Raw genomic sequence first — 16561 nt, forward strand, 5'->3', positions numbered from 1 at the left:
CATTATGGCGAAGGAAAAGTTATAAATTTGAAAAATATATCTTTTAAATAGTTTTAAATCAGAGTAGTTTCCTATTTTTTTTGCGCTAGTTGCCACCCCATCTAGTGTATTTCCGTGGAACTCTTTGTTTATACCTTGTTTATACAAAAATGTCAGTACTACCAATTCTTGTAGGAATTACCAGTTGGTACTTCTGAAAAACTCCAAAACGTCTTTTTTGAAATGGCATTGTCGAAAAACGGTTGTGTTTGTCTTTATAACGACTGTTACAAAAATAACAGTCTAAAAAAACCATAGACAAATTGTGTTTTGTAATCAATTTTATGGTTTGAAAGTACCAAAATTTTGTGGTGTGGTGTTTTTAACAAAGATATTTGAACAAAAATAGTTCAAAGTGTAGTAAAAGAGGATAATTATAAAATTGAAATGGACCCTTTCACTGAAGTAGGTATTTTATTGTAGTTGTATTTTTTTGGGGTAGTTTTATATATCTTTCTTGTTTTTACTGAAAGATTTAAGGATTATCTGAGTGAAAATAATGAGTATAATCTAGTTTTAACGTTATTTAGAATATTTTGTCAAGGGCTAGAGAAAGACAAAGGATGATAGGGGAGGCCAAAAGCCACCCTTTGAGGGAAACAAATAAATCAGAACCAAACTTAACGAAGGTTACTGCCATTCCCCCCAAAGAAATTCACTCAGAAGGCAATTTAGCTGCTTTGTCCAACAAAGAAGACTCATTAAGTATGCATTAAATATGACTTTACCATTATTATATCCATTTAACTATCATTAACATCACCAGAACACTAACAAACACATTTTAGGCATGCTAAATTCAACCTACACAACTAAATTTCATCGTCAAAACTCAGTAACTCGAATTTCTTCTGATGTTGAAGGTTCCCCAAACAATAACATGCTCACAAAGACACTGAACATACAGAAGGATGATTTTAACATGGAGATTAAGGTCAAGAGTGCTGAGAATGTGCGAGTCGAAGTGGAAATAGAGGAGAGGGAAAACGAGGAAAATATAGAGAGGTTTTCGAATCACAATGAGGAAAATGCTGGTCTTAGGGAAGAGTCTAGGAATAGGCTGAAAAGATTGGGGAAACTCTATGCTGGTAATTGTTTAAACTAACCAAACAGTGTAAATATGGGTTAAATGGGATATATTTAACAATTTGTTTTTTTAATTTTTATTTCTATTTTTTAAATTTTTATTTCTATTTTTTAAATCTTATTTCTGTTTTTTTTTCTATTATTTTTATCTAATTTATTACTAAGTAGGTAACAGTTCCAAAACAGAAACAGTTCCAACTGTTATTTAGAAATAACAGTTCATACTATTTTTTAGAAAGATCAGTTTTGTCTATATCTAATTTATTATTAAGGAAGTAACAGTTCCAAAGCAGTTACAGTTTAAACAGTTCCTCAATTTTTTTTTATAAATAACAGTTTTGTCTATACGAAGCACAAAATTAATTTAGTTCAGTACTACAGAAAGTGTGTTAATAGTTCTGGCAAAATGAGACTCTTTAACAACAGCAAAAAAATAACACTTTAATCAAAATTAATAATAACCATCTGTCAAAGAATAAAATCGAAATTATATTACCATAGAAACGCCTTTTGATTTTTAGGAAAAAATTCAACCATATTTTCGTGTTTTTTTTTATTTTCTCAAAAACGGTATGGAAATTTGTAAAAGTATAAACGGGATTAACCATTTTAGAACAAGCAAAAATTTTTAAGAATGCGTTTTTCTCAAATTGTCAATAATAAAAAAGTTTTTCCTCTTGTAAAGACAATCCGGAGACATACTGTAATTTATTATTAAGGTAGTAACAGTTCCAAGACAGTAACAGTTCAAACTGTTATTTGGAAATAACAGTTTCAACTGTTATTTAGAAGTAACAGTTTCAACTGTTATTTAGAAGTAACAGTTTCAACTGTTATTTAGAAGTAACAGTTACAAACTATTTTTTATTTTTAGGTGGGGAAGATGCAGAAATATCTTCTCCAATACACAGAACGGAAGCCCAGTTCTATAAAAACATGGCTACTGATGAGGAAGCAGAAAAACCGAAGAAAATTGATAAAAAATCTCACAAAGGACTGAGCAAATTAGCGGACTTGGCAGAGACAATCAATAGATGGGAAGATGACATGAGCCATCCAGTAAGTTTTACATACATCATTTTATATTTTTCTTTTTATTTTTTTATTTATTTTTTTATTTATTTACTATTCAATAGATTATTTCTCAAAGTACTACTACTACCACACCTAAAAAAACATGGAAACCACCCGCACCACAGCCTCCTCTCACAAATAATCAATCTTCCCCCCAGAAATCGACTAAAAAACCGACAAAATCTCGAGCACCAAGTCCACCAAGTAGTACAACAAACAGTCCTAAAAAAAGTTTATTTAAACCCAAACCATCTAATGATAAAGATAGTATTGAGGGAGATTCTGATAATAAAAAAATAGTCTCCAAAGAGAGTCCAAGGATAGTACATGGTAGTCCTAAAAAGACTGTTTTAAATGTAGAAAAAGGGGCAGTACCCAAACAAATAAACTGGGATCCAAAAGTTTTGGATACATTGGTAAATAATATTTTTTTTTTCCTTGTGTTTGGTAGATTATTTGTTAGTTTTTTATTCTTGTGATTCCTTGACATAAAACTATTTTCTACACGTAAGGTTTTACCTGTTTAGTCTAAAGATATCAAATAAAATATTGTGTGACGTAAAAAAACGTTTTACTTGAACTGGACTAAGTAACGGTTCCAAAGGAATTACAGATCCAACTGTTATTTAGATATAACAGTTTTATTCGTATCTAATTTGTTATTAAATAGCAGTTCCAAAGAAATAACAGTTCCAACTCTGCTTTATAATTAATAGTTTTGCACATATCTAACTTATTATTAAGGAACAGTTCGAAAGTAAGTAATTTTTCCAACTGTTATTTGGAAATAACAGTTTTGTTCATAACTAATTTATTATTAAGTAATGGTTCCGTTCCAAAACTGTTATTTAGAATTAACAGTTTTGTTCATAACAAATTTATTATTAAGTAACGGTTCCGGAGCAATAACAGTTCCAAAACAGTTATTTAGAAATAACAGTTTTATTCATATTTAATTTTGAATCAATAATAGTAGTGCTTCCTCCATGGCCTTTACACCAAAATCTTTACACCTTATCTGACCTTTTTAACTGACAGGTAAAACGTTTAGTGTAGGGTTATTTTTTAAATTATTTGCATGTGGTGTTTGTAGCAATCACAAGGATTCACACGCACGGCTTCGTCTTCACGTTTAGTTTACTCATACAATTCACAGGGTGGTCAAAAAACAGAGGAATCCGCTAAAAGTACCGTAAAAAGCCTGCCAACGCTTCAAGAAAATGACGTAAAAAAATCTGAGATTAGTGAATTAAAAAAACCGGGTTCAGTGGCAAATAAGGCCGCCATATTTGAGAGTAAGGTTCATAATAGTCCGGTAAAGCCTGAGAAAGATCCTGCCTTGTTAAGTTTGGCAGAAAGGAAAGCTCTTTTTGAGAAAAATAAGGGTAATGCCTTGATACCTAAAGCGCCTTTTGGACAGTCTGCTCCCGTCAAAGTTGACACCACAATGAAGGCCTCGGAGAGCAAATTTATTGGAATTACTGAAAATAACGCAAAGAATAAAGAAACCTTCAAAAACAAGGAAGAAGGACAGGGAAAATTTAAGAAAAACATTATTAAATTTGAAGAGAATAAAAAAGTTGAGTCAAATAAAAAAATACCAACTGTTGCAGTGGTGCATCAAGCTGGCGGTATAGCCAATACCATGGCAACGCTGTTAGAGAACAAATCCACGATTTCCGAAGAACAAATCTTCAACAAAATGAAGGCGGAGAGACAGAAAGAAATGGATATGTTACTGAACAGATTTAACAAAAACAAACAGGTACTGTTTAAGACAATAAATATATATGTATGGATGATTGCCATGTTTCTCTGTATATTTCTAGGTGGCAAATAATGAAGACATAATTGAAGAAGCGCCCAGCGAGTCCGATTATTCAGATTGCGAAGATGCCGATGAGGAAACGGCCATGTTGAAATCTAAGCCAGTGACTGTTCAAGCGCCTCTCCCTCGCAGATCGGCAGAAAAAAGGAAAAGCGGTGGGAAAATTACAAGTTAGTAACGTTTTTGTCGGCATAAAATAACAGAAACCTGTTATTTTAAGCTGTTATTTTTCAATAACAGTAATACAATAACAATTCTGTCCCTGTCTAATTTAATTATTATGGAAGTAACAGTTCCAAGGGAGTAACAGTTTAAACCATTTTGGTATAACAGTTACAGTTGTTACTCAGAAATAACAGTTTTGTCCATATACCGATTTGGTAATTTTAAAAGTGTGGTCTGGATTTTAACGTGTAAGATAGAGGATAATATATATGACCAGTTGACAGGCACAGATACAAAATCAAAAGCAGCATACAGTGTTGCCGGTTTTTACGTTTGTAAGAAAATTTGTGTAGAAAAAAACTGTTTTAAAAACATTCATGCACACTACTGAAGAGAATATATCTAAGCTAAATATAATCTATTACATCTGTAGTAAAATGAGTAACTAATTGTGAAAAATAAGGTTCCAACCCTAGATGCAACATTTTCTATAAACGCCTACTTGTGCGGTTTGAGCTTTTGATGCAAAATCCGACAATACCGCACAGAAGAAATGTATCAACCCAACTTTTATCTCTTTTTAATACATTTTATTTTCCATTAAGCTGCCTACATCTGTGTCTTACATGTTAAGATCCAGACCACACTTCTCTGAAATGACCAAATCGGTTTATTCTGTTATAAAGTAACTAACAGTTTTTTAACTGTTATTTTTAAATATAATTTAAAAATTAAATTGTTCTAATTGACAGTTTATCATAAATCAATCATTAGATATGTTTGTTATTCTGCGCTGGTGTTACTTAGAGCAACCTAAACTACATTCTCTTAAGCCTAAAGTGTTTCTTACAAATTGGGTATATATAGTACATTTTGCACGTTATGGTCACTTAATATACACTATGTTACACTTTCTACACAAACACTCAATTACACTGATAACAAACAGACCTATTATTCAGTCGTTGCAAATAACAATTCGAACTATTATATAGAAATAACAGTTTTATCCGTATCTAATTTATTCTCAAGTAAGTAACAGTTCCAGAGCAGCAACAAATCTAACTGCTATTTAAAAATAACTGTTTTATCAATATTTAATTTAAGTAACAGTCCCAAGGCAGTAACGATTATTTACACAATTACTGTTATTTCTAAATAACAGTTTCACCTGTTATTTCTAAATAACAGTTTTTACTGTTATTTAGGAACAACATTTCCAAGAAATAACAGTTTTCTCTTAAATATTTTCCTTGCAGCTGACGCGGACAGTCCCAAAGTAGCGTTTACTTTAGAGGACGTGAAAAGAATCAAGGTGTCGCCCCCTAAGGTAGGTAGGCTGTACCCGAATCTATCAGATATCGAGGCTACTACGACCGATCCGGATACAAGGACACCCACTCCGAACCAAACAGAGAACAGGTGCGATAAAGTAACGAATTGGATATTGTTTTGTCTTTGTCTAGCATGAAATCTAGGGGCTGGGTATTTTTTTCTCTTTATTTTTATGTGTTTACAATATATGTGGTGTTCCTTATAAAATATATGTTCTTTAAAAATCTATTATCACTACAGAGGCCTGTAGTGATACTAGTTCTTTAAAGAAGATTATATATGACTCTTTATTTTTTTATTAGATATTTAATTAATAATACTCATAATAATCGTGTAGGCAATTTTTTAGAAAATGTGTAGAATAATTTTAAGGTTATATTCTCTCTGTAAATATACTGTGATACATGTTATATGTAATTTTAATAAATTTATACAATTCATCATAGCATTTTTTTCATTTCATTCACCTCTTATGCATGTTAAACTCCATCTTATTAACACTCGTTTAACATTAAGACACACTGTAACTAATCCATGTAACATGTATATTCACAGATATTTACAAAGTTTTACTATTTACAAAATAATTTTTTAATAGCTCGCGAGATAACAGTTTTGATTCTGCTGATCCTAACACAAGTTTCGGAAGAGATATCCTAGAGGCAGTATGTAAAAATGTCACTCCTTCCAAGAAGGTATATTTTTTTAATTTTTTTTTAGGGTTTCGTCATTTTATATATGTTTTTTTATAGGTAACATATGAAGAATCCACTAGCAGCGAAAATTCTAGTATTATGAACGAACTAGATGAGATTTTGGACGAAATTGACGATGATGACAGCGGAACAGGACCGTCACCTCCGAAACAGGGTCGGCATTACTCTCCAAAGGTATATTTTTTAGTGATGGGCAAAACTGTTATTTTTAGATAACAGTTGAAACTGTTATAGTTATTTATAAAAAACAGCTTAAAATAACAGCTTAAAAATAACAGGTTTCTTTATTTTATTGCTAAATATCTGAAAGAATATGAGGCGGTCACCGCCAGGCGTATTAACGCAGTTGCAACAATGACGTGCTCGGGGTAGTATTTCCAGGGTGTCATAACATTTCTAAATATCGATTGTTATCTAAAATACCTCTCTAAAAACGGGGGTTGTTTACAAATAAGCGCTGTTTACAAATTGCGATATAAAAAAGCCAAAATGCCGCCACTCGTCTATATCTATAAATTCCGATCTACCTACGCCCTACCCCTCGATCCGCGTAGATTCTGAATTGCGTAGCAGTGTACAGGGTGCATCTCACTCGACGGGCGAGAAGCTCTTCGTTATGATTTTACCATTTGCGGTCAAAAAATAGCAATATAAGAAAATGTGTAGTATATTCTTCATAAGTAAACCAACTACACACTAGAGTTCGAATTAATTTTACACTTAAACTAGCATGTACAGTTTGACAAATATAGGAAGAGACTTGGGGATAGCACCGGTCGCGCACACGATAGAGAGAGAACGCATTCGGCGGAAGAGAGATGCAGTTACGCTACGAAAAATCTGATTGAAGCAAATTTGTGGGATGTCCACTGCGCATCGGGGGGCGTCTCTTATTTTATATTTCTCACGTCTCTAGCTATACTTGTTAAGTTGTACCCGCGACTTCGTTCGCATCGAATTATTAATTTGTAATGGTGATGATAAAGCAAAGCAAGAATTTCCATTAACATACAAACTGGATAAAATTTTCTCACATTTGCCAAAAATATGCTTTAAACGTCGAGCAGTTTAAGCAGAATCGTGGTTAATCAATTACTCAACTTTTTGGAACACCCTGTATTATTTTTTAAAAAATTTCAAAATATGTAAAAAAACAAAATAAATTATGCGTGTCCAATCGTTTTCCCGAAAGACTAACCGTTTTTTAAATAATAAATATTGTAATATTTGAGGGGCGTTTTCACCCTCTTGGAATTTGAGATTCGAGAAACCCCTCCTTATCGCACCTCTACACCCCACAGTCAATCCGTTTACCAAAAATCAGCTTTAAACGTCAAGCAGTTTAAGCAGAATAGTGATTACTCAGTGGTCATATTTTATGAAACACCCTGTATATATTTTGTAAAAATCTCAAAATATGTAAAACAACAAAATAAAATATACGTGTTTAAGAGTTTTTTCGAAAAACTCACCAGTTTTTAAATAAAAAATATTCTAATATTTGAGGGTGGTTTCACCCCCTTAGAATTTGAGTTTCGAAAAATCCCTTCTTATCGCACCTCTACACCCTAAAGTCAATCCGTTTTCCAAAAATCAGCTTTTTACGTCAAGGGCTTTAAGCAGGATCGTGATTAATCAATGACCAGATTTTTCAAAACACCCTGTATACATTTTTAAAAAATCTTAAAATATTATTCTGAAAATTTTTCAGAATAAATAAATACTTAAATATTGAAACTTAATAACAAAGTATTGAAACATACAGCGCCATAATATCTCGACCTCCGCCCGTTATGCTCGTAACAGGTTGAAAAACAATATGTATCTAAAACAACTGATGCGTTATTCTCCAACCTGTTTCAAACCTCCGATTATCTCGAACGCCGTTCTGTTATGCTCGTAACAGGTAAAAAAACAACATAGCTAAAACAACTGATGCGTTATTCTCCAACCCGTTGCGAGCCTCCATCGACAATCGACCGATGCAGCAGCGCTCCTTTCCCACTCCTGTTATCTCGACAGCCAGGCGTTATGCCCGCAACTGTTTCAAAAAAGCTGCTTCTTTTATATCCTATTATTTTTAAGCTGTTGTCAGCCCAACACGACGCGCCGCGCCGTAGCGCATACCCCACTCCGTTGTCCGTTGTATCTCGCCGCCTGTATCGATGGTTGTCGAAATAATAGGTTTTCCATCCATACTAGTTGTTTTTTAGAATTGCTTCGAGCAGCATCGAATTTCGTGGCAGTGCAGAGCGCCGACTTCGTTTCACGAACACTCGATCTCTGCGTGTTGTTATTTTATATCTGTTATTTTTTAAAAGCAGTAACGGTTGCGTTATGTTATTTCTAAATAATTGTTATAAAATAACAGATAGTTAAATAACAACCCATCACTAATATTTTTTATCTCTAATTTGATCAAATAAAAAAAAAATTTACAGCACGCAAGGGCACACCAGTCCAACTCGTTCCACTACAAAAATTTCGCTTCTCCAAACGACAGTAAAAAGAAGGAGAATAATTTTCAGTCTCCGAAAAAAATCGTCGCCGCGTCGCCCAGGCCATCTACCGAACTTCCGGTCGTCGTGGACGGTGACGAGGTTTTACAGCTCACGCACACCGTCAGTTTCTACAGGAAGCAGCAAAATGAGGTAAGAGTTTTAAAAAATGTACTGGGAAAAAAGTAATTTTGTTGTACTTATTAATTAAATCCTTTATTGTCTACCATATCTCCTCTACCCTCTCCCTAAAAACACTGGGAACATTAACAGGGCAAGTTCCAAGAAGGAAACTACAGGAGAGGCAACTGATACTTATGCGAGGCCAGCCTCCACAAGCGGCACACAAGCTACCACCTCCTCTAGTAAGGGTCGGGAGCCTACCTCTAGACCCAACAGGCTACACAAGTTACCGGTTCCTCTACCCTGCCTGGATCAATCAGGCGGGGAGTAGATCTCTGCAGAGCATGAGCACGGAGATACCTCCGACTGATCCACAAAGGATTTGCTTTGGAGGGAGCAAAAGCGAAAATGCTCCTCGAAAAAGGGGAGAGTAAAAGAACCAAGAAACAGCCTGATTTCACCAAAGGGCAAGAGAGAGCGAGAACCTCTCACCTCTGCTCGGGCAAGGAGATATTCCTGTATTATCTATATATCTCCGCTATTCTCCTTTATCTCCTATCTCTTCTTTATTATCTCTCTATTCTCCCTTATAGTTTCTCCACCCTATTCTTTTTCTTATGTTCTTCTCTTTTCTACAATACTCTCCCGATCTTCTCTCTCATAATCTCTCCCTTATTCTCTATATCTTATCTTTTCTTTCCATTATCTCCTCTACTCTCTCCCTCTCTATTCCATATATCTCCTCTCTTCTCTTTATTTTCCGTTCTATTCTCTCTCTACTCCCTCTTTTATTTTCTCTCCTCTGTTCTCTCTTATCTCCTATTTTCTCCGTTATCTCTTCTCAGGGTTGGGTTGGTAGAAAATTTTACATATTCTACCGAATTTTCTACATCCACTTGTCTACATTTTAAATATGTCCATTTGTAGAAAAGTAGTTCTGTATATTGGAAACTATTTTTGCGTTTATATTTGTTTTAAATAGTTCAACACAATGATTAGTACAAGAAATAAATTAATAACAGTAATCAATTGTTATTTATTATTTAACATGTGAATAATAATATTATAATATAATGTCATAAAACCTTAACTATGAATATCCATATATATTTTTTTCCTTTCTTGGGTATGAGGTTTTTTTTAGTTAATTGAAAATAGAAACTTTTTTTATGCGACGTTTCGCCTCATCATAGTGGGCTTTCTCAGGCACTTGATTCTTGAAGCCGCAGCCGCCTTGCTACCACCAGTCTATATAGATGAATGTAAGTGAATGATAAGAATTAAGAAAATATACTTTAATATATATGTCTCTTATACTTCGGTAGTTAGTACCATCACACAATAGAGACATGTTAATATATTACAGGTTTAACACTTATAGAATTTAAAGAACATATCTAGGAGAAAACTTTTTTTAGAGAAAACAGCTTTATATATACAAAATTAATTTTGAACATGTACGCGTATTTTATACATTTTTCTATATACACGTAGAAAAATAATTTTCTACGTGTCGTTACCCAACCCTGTCTCCGCTACTCTTTCCCTATCTTCTTCCTTTTCTCTTACTCCCTTTTTCTTACCTACTATACTCTCTTTTCTCTCTTCTATTCTCTCCCTTATTTCCTCTCTCTCCTCTACTCTTCCATATTTCCATGTCCTATCTCTGTCTCCATTTCTTCTTCTCTCTCTTACTCAGCGAAATAAATACCAATATCAGTTTTTTCAATATCTGTTTTTCAGGTACACACCCCTTTGAGGCAGATCTCGAGACAGCCTTTGATTGAGGAAAGTTCCGAGGTAGAGACTGATAGTACCGAGGACGATGCAGTAACGGCGAAGATTAAAGTATTGGAGGAAGAAGTAACTAGTTATATTTTTATTAATTATATAATTTAAAAATTTATTTCATCGTTTTTCAGGTGAATATTCAACAGAATATCATCGCCCAAACGAGTCAGGCTTTGAATTTGTGCAGTAGTACTCCGGAATTTTCCGGTTCTACCGAACAAGTCGAAGCCGAAAGAGTACTACTTGTTGCAAGTAAGTTTTTTTTTCTAAGATTTTTATTATAATTTTATGATTTTTCTGTCCAAAAAAAACAGGTCACAGAAGACAAGCAGCGTTGCACGAACTTCAAAGGTTAAGAGTGGAAAGAACATTAAGACCGATAAGTAAATTGTCACAGAGTGTGCCCCTGGAGAAAGGAACGCTAACTATATCGAATATAGTGTTGCCTATGAAACAGAAATACGTCACTGCCTTGGCTGCGAGTTAGTAACTATTTTTTTAATGTTATTTAGTATGAAAATATAATAATATTTATTTTTATTCAAGCTGGAGGTAAAGGACATCACGTGGTGTGCCTGATTAAATGCGGCGAACAAGTTGTACCAACAAAGCTAACGTCCACGGTTGCCAGTAAAAAAAATCCCGATACTGACTTGTATATTCCCGGATCTGTGACTTTAAACAATATTTTCAGCGATTTTACTGTGACTTTTGAGGTGTATTGTCTACAAGCTCAGGAGGAATTCCTTCCTCATGAAGTTAAATACCATATACACAAAAAGGTTTGTCTCTGAAAGGTTTTTTTCGACCTTAGATCATATATAAAATAAGTGGATAAATAAATGTGGTTCGTCATAACATCAAGGACGTGTCTCTGTCTGTGACATTGACTAGATCAATCGTCTGTCTTTCTTTTGTCTTTTTTCCTTTACGTCACGTTATTTTAAAATATTTTATTTTTTTTTGTCCAGATATCCTGCTAATATTTGTCAAAAAATTGTCGTTCTTTACTGGAATGTCAATCTCTCACTTTCCCTCTCTCTTCGCTTATCTCTCTCTGTCCTCTCCCTTATCTTCTCTACTCTCTTTATATCCTCTTTCCTCTACACTCTCCTATATCTTCTTACTCTTTCATTTATCTTTTATCTGCTCTCTCCTTTTATTCTCCCTTATCTGCCCACCATTGTCTCCTCTCCTCTACCCTTCCCCTCATCTTCTCTATCTCTTCCTTATCTCTTCTACCCTCTCCTTTATCTTCCCTCTGCTCTCCTTTATATCCTCTACTATTCTTTTTATCTTCTTTCTACTCTCTTCTCTACTCTGTATCTTATCTTCACTCTACTCTCTCTTTCACTTCATTTTACACTCTCCCTTTCTATGCTTTCTTGTATCTTTTCTCTACTCTTTCCTTTATTTTTTCTTTTATCACTTCAGTCTACTGTGTGCTCTGCTCTACCCTTATCTTCTCTGTCTCTTTCTTATCTCCTCTACCCTCTCCTTTATCTTTTCTCTACTTTCCCTTATATTCTCTACTCTAAGGAAGGTAGGAGTTCCCTCTTTTCTTTCCCTATACACTATCTTATCTTCTCTCTACACTCTCTCCTTTAACTTCTTTCTACTATCTCTTATATCTTCTCTATTCTCTCTTTTATCTTCTCTCTGCTCTCTCTTATCTTCTCTGCTTTCCCGTATCTTTTCTCTACTCTTCCTTTATCTTTTTTATCTGCTCCTTTTTATTTTTCCTACTATCTCACTTAGCTTCTCTCTCTTGCCTCCTCGGCTCTACCCTTATCTTCTTTATTTTCTCCTCTATCTTCTCTCTACCCTTTTTTTTCCTATACACTCTACCTTATCTTCTCTCTACACTCTCTCCTTTAAGTTCTTTCTACTGTCTTATATCCTCTCTATTCTCTCTCTTATCTTCTCTCTACTCGCGCTTATCTTCTCTACTTCCCGTATCTTCTCTCTACTCTTTTTTCCTACTATCTCACTTATCCCTCTTCTGTCTCCCCTGCTCTACCCTTTCCCTTATCTTCTCTATCTCTTCTGCTCTACCCTTTCTCTTATCATCTATCTCTTCCTAATATCTCATCTATCCTCTTTCTTATCTCCTCTAATCTTCCCTATAATCTATTCTCTCCTGTATCTTATTTCTACTCCCTTTTCTTCTCTACACTTTTCCTTTTCTTCTCTCTACATCTTCCCTTTAACTTCTTTCTACTATCTCATAGATCCTCTCTATTCTCTCTTTTATCTTCTCTCTACTCCCGCTTATCTTCTCTGCTCTCCTTTATTTTTTTAGATGCTCTCTGCTTTTTATATTTCCTACTATCTCACTTATCTTCCCCGCTACTGTTCTCCTCTGCTCTACACTTTCCCTTATCATCTATCTCTTTCTTATATTCTTCTCTATCCTCTTTCTTATCTCCTCTACTCTTCCCTATATTCTCTGTTCTCTCCTGTATCTTATTTCTACTCTCTTTTCTTCTCTACACTCTTCCTTTTCTTCTCTCTACATCTCTCCTTTAACTTCTTTCTACTATCTCTTCTACGTTCTATTTCTCTCTACTACGTTCTAGAAATAAATAAGTAGAAAAAAGTGTTTCGTGTCTACTCGGAGAATAAACAAATTTTTGTGTAATAACTTAAGGCATATTATAATTTTATCCGCTAAGTTTTTATATTTACGATCTAAGGTTTCTTCCTACGCATATACATAGTAGTAAAAAGGTATTTCTAGGCGTCTAAAGGTTTGACCACGCCAAAAAAGAACAAGCAAGAGTCCAGGTTTCAAAGGCCGCCAAAAGAGTCACCTGCCGGACCTCAGGTAGTACGGACTTCTTCGTTTGCGCTCATGGGTTACGTGATTTTCTCCGTTCAAAACCTTAACAAGAAAATGTGGAGTTTGAACAATGTAAGTCATCCTTAGGGAAATTATTCGAAGAAATATAAAAAAATAATAAAATTTACAGACTCCCCCTATGAGTCCCTTGGAGGGGGTCGTGGAAATGAAGGTGAATTGTGAACTGGCCGTCTCGGTGGAACACAGAGGATTTTTGACCATGTTCGAGGATATTTCTGGTTTCGGGGCGTGGCACAGGCGATGGTGCTTGCTGAAAGGGCACAGTCTCAGCTACTGGAAGTACCCCGACGATGAAAAAAAAGTCGTAAGTAATATTTGCAAATTTTGAAGTTCCAGCTGTCCAGATTATCCTACTTCCTCTATCTTTTTTCGCTCTTCGGGGGGTGTTTTAAGCCCCATACTACTCCCTTTTCTTATCTCTTATCTATCTTCTGTCTCCTCTGCTCTTTCCCTTATACCGTGCTGGCAACTCTTACTTTTAGGTCACTATTTACATGTGTGGATGTAACTCGCATAGGAATCTTATTAAGTCGGAGTGAGAGAAATGCAACGGTGTGCTGTTGCGGGGTTGCCACATTTCTCCGGTACGCCTTTCCCTATCAAGTAAAGTAAAATAACGATCGGAAACCGCTGATTTTTAAAACACTTTTTTTCGAAAAGATAACTAGATAATTATTACTTTTTGCAAATTTTAGCAATCTTGTAACTTTTTTATTTATAAAGATTTTCACATACTGTCTGCGAAGAAAATATAGCAGATATATTAAGAAGGTTTTTGAAAAAAAACTACAATCAATTGTTTCTAATGGATTTGGAGATATCAATTTTTGAATTCAGAGTTCTAATAGCGCGACCACTGTCGAACACCAACCACTGATTTCCAATTTCACTTATTTTTACCAAAAGTGCAAGTGTTTCTAACTTGCACTTAAAAATTTACAAGCTATAGGGAAAATTACGACTCGTTAATAATAAAAAAACAAATAAAGTATCACGAGACGTAATTAAATCGTGAAGCTCTTCTCTAGAATTTTAAGTACTGATATGGTACTGATTGGGTCGACCGGCCGACCGTGACGAGTCTGCTATATCTCCTTCCACGTCTTTTAGAAATGTGCATAGTTTCTCGGTTTATTTCCAGGGTTGTTAAGTAGTTTATGAAGCAAAAAAAACACGCCAAAAACGTAGTTTTTTATATTAACTACGTTTTAAAATTTTAAAAACTACCTTCAAAAATTACACAAAAACTACGTTAAAAACTACCTACAAAAATATAGTAAAACATAAACAATTTAGACTTTAAACAAAAATCAAGCCAAATTCTTATCATGGAAGTATGAAGTTATTTATATTTGTATAAGTTAAACAACATTAGAAAAAGAGACAATATTTTTTTCAACAAAAGTGTATTTTCTATGAAGTAACATTGAACACAAAATAAACTATAAATTCTTATGGAGAAATTCTCCATAGACATTCTCCAGGAGAATATATGATTTTTTACATCACAAAATATAGATTTTTTATTTCGGTAATACCTTTATTTCTTTAAAATGATCAACAAACAAAGTTTTTAGGTTATGTTTTCACTGTTATTTAAAAAAACTACATTAGTTACATAAACTACACATTTACTACTCGACATTTAAAAAACTACTTGTGACATGTAGTAAATGTAGTTTATTAATTACTACGTGTAATTTAATAACTCTGTTTATTTCATACGTTTTGCAACGTTTTTAATGTTCTCTCTTTGTTCAGTACATTATAAAGGCATTGTACTTTTCTTACATACGGAAATCTCGACCCAAGACTAACCTTTGCCAGCCCTTAGTATGATCTTTCCTTTCCTTGATAATACAGTCTTGAATTTTCTGTTGCATACTTTAAAAGCAAATCAATTTTTTGATGATTTTTAGCCTCCAATCGACACCATCGACCTAAAGTCTGTAACGTCAGAAACCGTGGGACCAGTAAGCCGCGACATCTGTGCGAGACTGCACACGTTCCTACTGGAACGCGAGAGGCCAGCATGTCCGACAGATTTGAACACATTGGTGGTTATAAAGAAAGGAGATAAAACCATCATAAGGTGAGTAATCTCTTCTAACTCTTGGTTTTCTATGTTCGTGGTGGACCGAGAAAAAATAGAGTCAATTTCGTTAAAGATGACTGAGATTTAAGGGCAAACTTTATTTTTAAGCGTCATCTTACATGATATAGACTATATATAAATATTTATATGATCATATTAATATTAAAATATTATTTTTAAATCAACTGATTGTATATTTTTTCCCATAGGCATTTATTGTCAGCCGACACAAAAGAAGAAAGGATACAGTGGTGCTCAAAACTAAATGCGGCCCTCACTGCTATAAGGATGTGGGGGAATCCCTAAATACCTTTACCGTATCATCGAATAAAAAACGGTTTCTAGTTGGCTAGGGGCGTTTTCCATACAATTTTATACACAAAAAATTCGATCAGTTCTGTTCCCAGCCATCTCTGACGCCGTTTTTTTCGATGGTATTGTATTTATTTTTTTAACTTTACGGACTGTATGAACTAAAAAAATCTAACCCAAAAAAATACCTGCATATATTTAATATATATTTTTAAGCGCTTATATATCTAAAAACATTAATTTAATGAATGTTTTATATTTTTATTTTAAGTGTATATTGAAAAATGTGCCTTTTAAGTGTATAAGTGTTTACACTACTGTGAATAAAATGTTTTGCATATTTTAAGTGTTTGTTTTTTTCCGTCGATGTTGGAGATGTAATAGACACCCTAAGTCGTGACGTCACGCTAGTAGACGGAGCATATCAACCTTCCTAAACAACTAATAATAGTCATTGTTTCATTTTTTTTAAATATATAAAATTATTTCCAAATCCTATTCTTTGAACACATTTGACAGCGTTTTTTTATAGACGTGTAACATCTACAATGTTATAGATAGGACTGTATGATTTTTTTATTCGTAGCAACTCATTTGTGTGTACCATATGATAAAAAAAATAGCGTCAAAGACAAT

General features: G+C 34.1%; 1 protein-coding gene across 6 annotated transcripts; it reads left to right on the forward strand.

Moving 5' to 3' along the window:
* The first annotated feature begins 219 nt into the window (after positions 1-219).
* LOC115887483 (anillin-like) lies at positions 220-16139 on the forward strand. 6 transcript variants are annotated; one of them, XM_030906931.1, is made up of 19 exons: positions 220-444; positions 570-744; positions 828-1127; positions 2000-2184; positions 2262-2615; positions 3356-3964; positions 4029-4197; positions 5452-5614; positions 6126-6222; positions 6280-6417; positions 8685-8894; positions 10608-10727; positions 10787-10907; positions 10970-11137; positions 11202-11437; positions 13396-13569; positions 13628-13822; positions 15438-15610; positions 15823-16139. In XM_030906931.1, exons 1-19 carry the CDS (start codon positions 427-429, stop codon positions 15917-15919), a joined length of 3702 nt encoding a protein of 1233 aa, XP_030762791.1. In that variant the 5' UTR covers positions 220-426; the 3' UTR covers positions 15920-16139. The 6 variants fall into 6 exon arrangements, with proteins under 6 accessions (XP_030762791.1, XP_030762793.1, XP_030762792.1 ...); XM_030906933.1 differs by having other exon boundaries at positions 2358-2615; positions 3293-3964; XM_030906932.1 differs by having other exon boundaries at positions 903-1127; positions 3293-3964; positions 15823-16138.
* The last annotated feature ends 422 nt before the right edge of the window (positions 16140-16561 follow it).

Source organism: Sitophilus oryzae, unplaced genomic scaffold (genome assembly GCF_002938485.1).
Source record: "Sitophilus oryzae breed Bouriz unplaced genomic scaffold, Soryzae_2.0 scaffold_576_pilon_pilon, whole genome shotgun sequence".
Classification (NCBI taxonomy): Eukaryota; Metazoa; Arthropoda; class Insecta; order Coleoptera; family Curculionidae; genus Sitophilus; species Sitophilus oryzae.